Consider the following 10568-nt stretch of genomic DNA (forward strand, 5'->3'; position numbering starts at 1 on the left):
CCATTTGGGCTGCTATAATAACATCCCATAGACTGGATAGGTTATAAACAACGGAAACCCATTACTCACAGTCCTGAAGGCTGGGAAGTCCTAGGTCGAGGTGTTGGCAGATTCAGTGTCTGGGGAAGGCCCACCTTCTGTCTCATAGACTGCTGTCTTTTCACTGTGTCACACAGCGAAAGTGTATCTTTATCCCTTCATGGTAAAAAGGTGAGGGAGCTCACTGGGGCCTCTTCTGCAAGGCCACTAACCCCATTCCTGAAGGTTCTACCTTCATGACCTAATCATGACTAATCATCACATTGGGGATTAGGATTTCAAATATGAATCTGGAGGAGACACAGACATTCAGCCTAGAGCACAGAGCATAACTTTCTCTCCATCCCATTATTTTCAAACTTACTGACAGATTTAAGTGTGTCTTTTGTGAACAACGTATCATTAATTTTTGTTTTTCTGAGACGGAGTCTCGCTCTGTCACCCAGGCTGGAGTGCAGTGGTGCGATCCCAGCTCACTGCAACCTCCGCCTCCTGGGTTCAAGTGATTCTCCTGCCTCAGCCTCCTGAGTAGCTGGGATTACAGGTGCCTGCCAGCACACTTGGCTAATTTTTGTATTTTTAGTAGAGATGGGGTTTCGCTATGATGGCCAGGCTGGTCTCGAACTCCTGACCTCAGATGATCCACCCACCTCAGCCTCCCAAAGTGCAGGAATTACAGGCGTGAGCCACCGCTCCCAGCCTCATTAAAGTTTTTAAAAGTATAATTTTATCATCTGTCTTTTAATAGGTATAATCCACTTAGTTATTGTGATTGCTGATCTATTTGGATTTATTTCTAATATTTCTATTTTGACTTCGCTTTGCTTTTCCCCTTTTGTGTTTGCAGTTGAATGGACAGGTTTTCATATTACTTCTCTTTTAGATAGCTCTCTTTTTTCTCTGCTTGCTACGAAGCTTAAAAATTTATATTTACTCTTTTCTTATAATGGGACTCCTTCAGTTTTTAAAATACTTTACACGTTTTCCAAACAAAGTCCAAAATTGTGTAATAATTCTCCTCTCCTCCCAAATACAACAAGGACCTTCGTGCACTGTTTTTCGACATTTTGGTTCCTATTAAGTTCATCAAGGCTGTTTCACTGTAAGGCACAGAAAATCTACTTAAACTGGCTAAGTAAAGGCGGAAGGGAGGGGTATTGTAAGGCTGTGGCAGTTAATCTCAGGCACAGCCAAGGGCAGGACCAGGGGCTGCCAGGCCTTCCCGAGTCTGGGAAAAGCTAGGGTAAAAGCTGCTCACTCTGGCTTTCATGGGTCCACAGGCCTGTTGTTTAGCTTCTTTTTCTGGTTCTCTCTCCTGCCTCATGGATTGTATAAGTTAAATCTGACCTCCTCATCCCTAAGCTTCGGGGCCTCCCAGCCCAGCCCCCACCACCATCACCCCTGGTCCAGCCATTCTGTCAGCCCAGATCACCAACCAGTGGATGAGCTGTCTCTGAGGCTGGTGTCCACCCCTGATCCAGTAACCTGTGGCTGGGGCAGGGGTGGCAGAAGGGAACTTGGCACGTGGCGAAAACATGGCTGCCCTTCACCCAGGCCTAGGGTGGGGCAAGTTTTCAGAGAAGAATCTCTAAAATACGTCATTCTGTCCTCAAACTTTTTAGAATTTGAAGGTAGGAGAACAAAGCTATGGAAAAAAAGAGAATGTGGCTTAGGGGGCACTTCAAGTGCAGTTCACACCTTCCTGCCCAGCTTGCCTTGAGGTCTGGAATGTCCTTCCTAGCACTGAGGGTCCCCATGTAAGTGCCTGCTCTGGGTGTTTCATGTAAATGGAATAATCATTCAATATGTGGCATTTTGTGGCTGGCTTCTTTCACATAACATTTTCTAGGCTCAGCCGAGCTGCAGCGTGTGTCAGTGCTGCCTCCCTTTTCATGGCTGAGCAATATTCCATGGACCGGACGGACCACAGTTGGTTTATCTGGTCATCAATCCATAGACACTGGGTGGTTCCCCCTTTTGGCGATTGTGAATATGAGCTGAGGAATTCTTGCAGCGCTCTTGACACTCTGTTTCAAGGCACACATTCTCCCCTGGGGAATGCAGATTTTGTATCACTAAAGGGAAGAAGGAGGTTGAGCTGTGGGCTAGAATAGCTGAGGATTCCCTGAACATGGGGAAGAAATCAAAGAGCAGGTGCAGTTGAGCTGTCTCCTCAGTAGCCCCAAAATATGATACACTTTAAAGTGATCTGGGCCGGGCGCGGTGGCTCACACCTGTGATGCCAGCACTTTGAGAGGCCTAAGCGGGTGGATCACCTGAGGTCAGTAGTTTGAGACCAGCCTGGCCAACATGGTGAAACCCCGTCTCTATTAAAAGTACACAAATTAGCTGGGCGCAGTGACACGCACCTGTAATCCCGGCTGCTGGGGAGGCTGAGGCACGAGAATCACTTTGAACCCGGGAGGCAGAGGCTGCAGTGAGCAGAGATCGCACCACTGCACTCCAGCCTGGGTGACAGAGTGAGACTCTCCTTCAAAAAAAATAAAAAAATAAAAAATAAATAAAGTGATCTGAACTTCAACAGATCAAAGTTTGGATGTTTAAAAAAACAAACAAACAAACAAAAAAAACTTCTTACCCAGAGGCTCTTATCTATAACATCCTGCCCAAAGTTCAAGATTAGACAATTATTTTTGAGAAATGTTGCACCCTCCCAGGACCCACTAGCTGCATTGCACACGACCATGGGGCGGTTATCTCTGTGGAAAAAAGGAGAAGACCTGGGAACACAGTCATTTGGAAACAGAGATGTAAAGATAAAAGGCTGAGAAACAACTTCTTACTATCTGTGTGTATGACGAAAACTGATGAAGGAGCTTAAGCGACCGGGAGGGATTTCGAACATTTCAGGGAGATCAGAACTGCGCTAGTTGTGGGGGCTTCCTTTCCTCCCTCTACCAAATGGTGTCAAATGCTGGGCAGATTAAGCTGAAACACATTCCCAAGATAAACTTCCCTGTAACACCTTCAGGAAAACAGTGTCTATCTTCAACTTCTCAAAATATGAATTGTTCCACCCTCGAATCCTCAAATCCATATCATTTCACTTTTAAACCAAACAATCTCTCATACATTATGCTTTCCCCTAGAAGAACAAGAATGTGAATGTGTTAGTTCGTACCCCACTCTTTTGTTTCGAGATGCTCTGTTGCCTAGCGTGGTGGTGGTGTGATCTCAGCTCACTGCAGCCTCAGCCTTCTGGTTCAAGTGATACTCCCACCTCAGCCTCCCAGTAGCTGGAATTACAGGCGTGCACCTGGCTAATTGTCTTGTATATTTAGTAGAGATGGGGGTTTCACCATGTTGGCCAGGCTGGTCTCGAACTCCTGACCTCAAGTGATCCGCCCTCCTCGGCCTCCCAAATTGCTGGGATTACAGGCGTGAACCACTGCTCCCAGCTTCTATACCCAACTCTTAATAGCTACGTACCTGTCATCTCTCTGGGCCTGTTTCCTCATCAGAACGAAATGGAAAATAATAACACATTCTCTTTGTATTAGAATTGTTGTAGAATTAAGTAAAACAGCAAGTGTAAATACTTAGCTGCTGGGCACCTGAGATGCACTAAAAAAAGGCCACTTAAGAGTGTATTGTTGTTTAAGACATTGGTATTAATACTTTCAAATTTATTTTGATATTAATAATTATAATTCCAAACAGGGTCTGTTTGAAGAGGATTACTGAGTTTTACCAGGCAGGCCGTGATTATTACTGTTACCAGCATTTTTATGCTTAACTAACATTGGTCTGTTGTATAAAGTGGTTTGACCTCACTTTCCAGTTGGTTTCTGTGAATTAGAAAAGAGCTGTCATTGGCCTGGCGCGGTGCTCACGCCTGTAATCCTAGCACTTTGGGAGGCCGAAGCGGATCACCTGAGGTCAGGAGTTCAAGGCCAGACTGGCCAACAAGGCGAAACTTGTCTCTACTAAAACTACAAAAAATTAGCCAGGCATGGCAGCAGGTCCTGTAATTCCAGCTACTTGGAAGGCTGAGGCAGGAGAATTGCTTGAACCTGGAAGGCAGAGGTTGCAATGATCCGAGATCCACTCCAGCCTAGGCGACAGAGTGAGACTGTCTCAAAAAAAAAAAAAAAAAAAAAAAAAAAAAAAATATATATATACACACACACACACACACACACACAAAATTAGCTGGTGTGGTGGCACACGCCTGTAATCTCAGCTACTAGGGAGGCTGAGGCAGGAGAATTACTTGAACCTGGGAGGTGAAGTTTGCAGTCAGCTGAGATACACTCCAGCCTGGGCGACAGAGCAAGACTGTCTCAAAACAAAACAAAACAAAACAAAACAAAAACGGACTTTAATAAGGATTTAATCCTTATGACAACACTTTGAAAAAGGCGTCATCCCATCATCCTCCTCATTGACAGAGGTGGAGCGGGGGATTTAGGCACAGAAAGGGGAGGCAACTGACCCAGGGTCACCAGCTTCCTTGACTAGGGTCACTGGCTCTCCAATCCCTGTGAAGCTGGGGGCTGGGCTTGTTAGCCAGATGTGCAGCCCAGGAGGAAGGTGGCTGTAGCCTGAATACATGCAGGGCCATTTGTGTTTACTGTCATTCCTGAGGGTTGTGGAGGAGCCAGCTCCTGCAGGGAGCACAGGACACCAACAGTGATTTTGCCCTTGACATTCAAAGGTGATCTGCTTACCAGCCTTTCAGGGGATCATCTTCCCCAGGACCAGTCTCCCCTTAGAGTTGTTTCCAGTAAAAACAAAACAAAACAAAAAAACCAGAAGAGGCAGGCCCTTTATCCCTTTCTTTTAGCCCAGCTACCTGGGCCTTCAGATATTTTGGCCCCTCCTTCCGGTTGTATATAGTTCTCCCAAACTGAAGAGCCCTGCTTCCTCCGCTGAGGCTAGAGGGCTGAGGTTGTGCATTTCAACACTGAAGGACTGGTTGAGGGACTGACCCCAGCATAGGTGCCATGCCAGTGCCATCAAGAAAAACTGCCGAGTGGCCAGAGGGGATTTGCGTGTGTGCTCTGAGATCAGCAGGAGCTAAGGAAGTGCTCCGGGGTCAGCTGAGAGGGAGCCACCACTTCTGCCTGGCAGGTCCAGGAGGTCGGTGCCATTGGCTGGAGTTGGGTCTTGAAGGATGAGAATGATTTCAGGGGGTGGGGAAGAGGCAGGCAAAACTGGGCATTGGGAACAGCACGGAGAACAACAACAGCAAGGCATCATCCTGGCTTCTAACTGGCCTCCTTCCCATGGGTTTTCTCTCCCAGGAACAGAAACACAAACCAGATCAAACCACTTTAAAATCCTTCAATACTCGCCACTGCTCCTAGGGGAAAAAAAACCAAAAAACTACATCCTTACCAGGGCCTCTATCTCAGTAGGATGCCCCCACTCCTCCACGGGGTTGGCGCCACACTGGCCGCCTCCTGGGTCTTTCGTGCTCTTTCAAGTCTCAGGGCCTTTGCACTTGGTGTTCGTGCCCTCCGTCGGAGAGCTCATTCCTGCTGTCTCTATCTTGCTAACTCCTCATCTTGCAGGTGGCAGCTTCCAGATCATTGCCTCAGAGACCTCTGATCACCCCCTCCCGAGCCCTCTTACCCTCCATGGCTTCACTCCCATCATGATTTGGAATTATTTATTTGTGAACTTGATTAGCCAAGATTATAAACAGCATGAGGTCAGGGACTGGACTGGGTATGTTATCTTCTCTGTTGCTTTCCTGGCATGAAGTATGGTAAATACGGCATCTGATGCATTATACATGGCCACAAATATTTGTTGAATGAATGAATAAAAGCACATTGGGTTCTGAGCATTCAGTGTCCTGAAAGATTATAATTTTTCAAATTGTGCCTTACCATCCATTAGTGGGGTGTGAAATCAGTTTAGTAGATGATGTCTAGCATTTTTTTTACATGACACAGAATAGAATAAAAATAATCAGAGCACACTGAGGTAAAGGATGTTCTGGAAATTATTGTGTGGTTATGTACTTGTAGGTCATGATGTAAAATGTGCTTTTCCAAGAATAGCCAAGATAAATCCAAAGAAGAAAAACAAGCAGGGAGAACTTGCCCTACCAGAGTTCAGGACTTGTCATGAAACTGCGGTAATCAAGACAATGTGGCATTGGAAGAGGGACAAATTGACACACAGAACAGAAAGCTCAGGCACAGATTCACACATGACAGAGCATGTCAGAGCAGTGGGGAAAGGAGGAAGTGGAAAAAATACCCCCCCGTATGTAAAACAGGATTACTACCCACCTCACATGCATTTGTTTACAAATCAACTTGCAATTGATGAAAAGAATTTGAATGTTGAAAATAAACTTTAAAACTCTTAGTAGATTTCTTTAAAAAAAAAAAAAAAGCATTGACCATAAAAGTTTGCTTAATCTGACGATATTACAATTAAGAATGTTGGTTCATTGACATCTTGGCTGGGCACAGTGGTTCACCTCTGTAATCCCAGCACTGTGGGAGGCGGAGGCAGGCGGATCACCTGAGGTCAAGAGTTCAAGACCAGCCTAGCCAACATGGTGAAACCCCGTCTCTATTAAAAACACGAAAATTAGCCTGGTGTGTGGGCAGGTGCCTGTAGTCCCAGCTACTGGGGAGGCCAAGGCAGGAGAATCACTTGAACCCAGGAGGCAGAGGATGCAGTGAGCCGAGATTGAGCCACTGCACTCCAGCCTAGGGGACAGAACGAGAAAAGGAAGGAAGGAAGGAAGGAAGGAAGGAAGGAAGGAAGGAAGGAAGGAAGGAAGGAAGGAAGGAAGGAAGGAAGGAAGGAAGAAAAGATATCTTAAAGAAAGTGAAAAGTCAGTTACGAACTGGAAGCAGCTATTGAAGATGCACACACCTGACAGAGATTAGTGCTGAGACTCACAAGGGCACAAGAGCACAGCAGAAAAGTGGGTGGGAGACGTAAGTAGGCATTTCACCAAGGAGGCAACACATGGTTAAAAAACAAAAATAAAAACAAAAACAAAACAAAACAAAAACATGTGGAAAGATGTGCAGCGTCATGAGAGATCCGGAAAATGTGAGTCGAGGCTAGAATGAGTCCCCATTTCACACCTCTCCAACCAGCATAGAAATGAAAAAGACTAACCATACCAAATGGTGGATTTCAGGGATCTTTCACACACTGTTGATGGGATTGCAAATTGGGACAATGACTGGAAAGATTTTGGCCTTTTCTCTAAAAGCTGAATACTCACCTAGTTTAACACCCACCAACTGTACTCCTAGGTATATTTCCACAAGAAGCTGGTCCACATGTATGGTAGAAGACGTATGAGAATGTTCACGGCAGCATTGTTCACAACAGAACCCAAATGCTTAGCAGAGGGAGGTGCTGAATGCACCACGAGACAGCCATCAGTGCCATATTACACAACAGTCAAAAATGAAGTACTGCAGGCCGGGCACAGTGGCTCACACCTGTAATCCCAGCGTTTTGGGAGGCCAAGGTGGGTGGATCACTTGAGGTCAGGAGTTCGAGACCAGCCTGGCCAACATGGCGAAACCCTGTCTCTACTAAAAATACAAAAACTAGCCATGGTGGCAGGTGCCTGTAATCCCAGTTACTTGGGAGGCTGAGGCAGAAGAAGCGCTTGAACCCAGGAGGCAGAGGTTGCAGTGAGCTGCGATCATGCCACTGCACCCCAGCCTGGGCAACAAGAGTGAAACTCCATCTCAAAAAAAATTTAAAAACCAAAAGACAAAAAAATTCTTTAATTATGGAAAAATGAAAGCAAGGTTGTTATGATCACAGGATTCATGACGTGCTGCGTTCTAGTTCAGGGGTCCTGGGAAAGGGATGCAAGGAGGGACGCTATGGCTAGATGTGGACTATCCTCAAGATGCTACCTTGGCCAGGTGTGGTGGCTCATGCCTGTAATCCCAGCACTTTGGGAGGCCAAGCAGGGAGGATCACTTGAAGCTGGGAGTTCAAGACCAGTCTGGGCAACATAGCAAGACCCCATCTCAGCCAAAAAAATTTTTTTAAGAGAAAAAAAGTTTTTGAAAAGATGTGACCTTTTCTTTTAGGTAGTGGGTTCATAAGTGCTTACTATATTACTTAAAATCGCCAATTAAATAGCTAAATAAGTGAAAATGGGTGATGAATAGACCAATGAGTAGAGTGGTCATGAGCCGAAGATGATTAAATGAATGCTACGTACTTATGGGCCAAACAACAATAGAAATAAAATGTATTTCTGCTCATGGGCTGTGATCAAAAGTATAAAAGCTAAAGCATGAGCAGGCACAGTGGCTCACACCTGTAATCCCAGCACTTTGGCAGGCTGAGGCAAGTGGATCACGAGGTCAGGAGTTCAAGACCAGGCTGGCCAAGATGGTGAAACCCTGTCTCTACTAAAAATACAAAAATTAGCTAGGCATGGTGGTGGGCACCTGTAATCCCAGCTACTCTAGAGGCTGAGACAGAGAATTGCTTGAACCCGGGAGGCAGAGGTTGCAGTGAGCTGAGATCATGCCACTGCACTCCAGCCTGGGTGACAGAGCGAGACTCTGTCTCAAAAACAAAAGAAAGAAAAAAAAAAAAAAGCTAAAGCACGAGATGCCCGGGTGTGTAGGTGTGGGGGGGCTCTGGCCCCGGGCACAGTGCAATTGGGGACACAGGTGCTGGGGACCTGAGGAGTTGCCAGGACGTCTTTGGACTTGTTCTTTGGACTTGTTCTGTTGAGCAAAGCAGCAGCTATGTTGCCCCATGTAGCCTGATTTAGACAACATAGGGCGACTGGCTTCTGAGTGTAGCGCGGCCCTTTGTCCCTGCAGCTTGCCTCCTGTCCCGTGGCGGGGCTGGTCCTTGGCTCCGCTTACCTCTCTGGGGGTGTGGGTGGTTCCCTGCGTGAGGTGAGATTTAAACAAAGCCTCATTGCTGTTCCCAGGATTACCCGAGCCTTGTGCAGTCCCGCCCTGCCTCGCAGAGCAGGCAACTCCCAACCCCGGAATGAGGCCAGGCCTTTGGGTGGCAAGACAGGTGGGCTGGGGCTGGGGGCTGCGACCCCATCCTTGGTGGGCCCCTTTCTGCTCAGCTCTGGCGCTGTCCCGGCTCGGGGACCATTGACCATTCCCCCGACCATGCTTCTCCCCTTGCTTCAAGTTCACCTGTGCGGGAGCCCAGGATCCTCTAGCCTGGTGCTCTTGGGAGATCTATGCTATTACCAGAGTTTCAAGCATTGCTTGGGGGAGGGGGGATTGGGGAGGGAGGGGGAAACGAAAGGAGTTTTCCATCGGAAACAGAAAAGATTTTGGGTTAAATCTGGGAATCAGGCCGGGCGCGTGGCTCACGCCTGTAATCCCGGCACTTCGGGAGGCCGAGGCGGGCGGATCACGAGGTGAGGAGTTCGAGACCAGCCTAGCCAATATGGTGAACCCCTGCTTCTACTAAAAATACAAAAATTAGCTGGGCATGGTGGCGGGCGCCTGTAATCCCAGCTATTCGGGTGGTTTAGGCAGGATAATCGTTTGAATCCGGGACGCGGAGGTTGCGGTGGGACGAGATCGTGCCATTGCACTCCAGCCTGGGTGACAGAGTGAGACTATCTCAAAAAAAAAAAAAAAAAAACTCTGGTAATCACACAAAGTAATAACTGCCTTAGGCATTTGGTTTTTCCCTAAAACCTGTAAGTGGTGGCCCCAGGCCTCTCCTTGAGGGTGTCTCCCCACCCCCCCATCCCCTCCACCCCGTGTCTCCGGGGACGCACGCTGCACGGATGCTCATCCCAGCTGGGTCCCTGTGCCTGAGAATGGAGCCGAATCCTCTTTCAGGAATGCTTTAGATTTTCATGAAAACACAGCCCGGCTTCCCAAGAGCAGCCGCCTTTTGCAGGGGCTTTCCCCACCCCTGTGTGGTTAAAGGAGCTGGCGCTCCACATTCCACAGGTGGAGAGAGAAGGCCCCGGCTGCTGGGTGACTCCCCTGAGCTCGGAGTCCGGGAGCCTGGGACTCAGTCCCCTTCTGCCTCCTCAGGGAGCCTCTAAGGGGCTGCAATCTGAGCACCAGGAGGGAGCCTTGAGGCCAGGGATTCGCTCTGGCCTCTTAATTATTCGCCTGCAAACACATTCTGGCCCCTGAGCCTCAGTTTCGTCGTCTGTAAGAGAGGCTGCAATGTCTCCCTCTCAGGGTTTCTGCCTGGATGAAACGAGCCCGCCAGGAGGGGAGGGTGGGCATGGGGGTTGGTCCCCTTCCGTCCCTGCCTCGGGGGTCCCACAACTCTCAGACTGGTCACCCAGGAGGGTCTTGGGGCCCGGGCCGGCGAAACCTCCTATCTGTCCTCCTCTTCCTCCCCTCCCCTCCTCCTCTTCCTCCTCTTTTCCCCTTCCCCCTCCCCTCCCCTCCTCCTCTTCCTCCTCCCTCTGTTCTGTTCCTGAGTCTCTCTCTGTCACCCAGGCTGTAGTGCAGTGGCATGATCTCAGCTCACTGCAACCACCGCCTACCGGGTTTAAGCGATTCTCCTGCCTAAGCCTCCCAAGTAGCTGGGATTACAGGCACCCG

The 10568-nt window shown here is 48.2% G+C and overlaps 1 protein-coding gene across 1 annotated transcript in view; it reads left to right on the plus strand.

Annotated features, from left to right (window-relative positions):
* FAM83A (family with sequence similarity 83, member A) overlaps positions 1-10568 on the plus strand; it is a 30773-nt gene that overhangs the window by 18495 nt on the left and 1710 nt on the right. The window contains exon 5 of the mRNA XM_011973026.1: positions 9872-9983. Coding sequence (XP_011828416.1) covers positions 9872-9983 — 112 coding nt within the window. The remainder of the gene's footprint in view (positions 1-9871; positions 9984-10568) is intronic.

The sequence above is a fragment of the Mandrillus leucophaeus genome, unplaced genomic scaffold (assembly GCF_000951045.1).
Source record: "Mandrillus leucophaeus isolate KB7577 unplaced genomic scaffold, Mleu.le_1.0 Scaffold133, whole genome shotgun sequence".
NCBI classification, from domain to species: Eukaryota; Metazoa; Chordata; class Mammalia; order Primates; family Cercopithecidae; genus Mandrillus; species Mandrillus leucophaeus.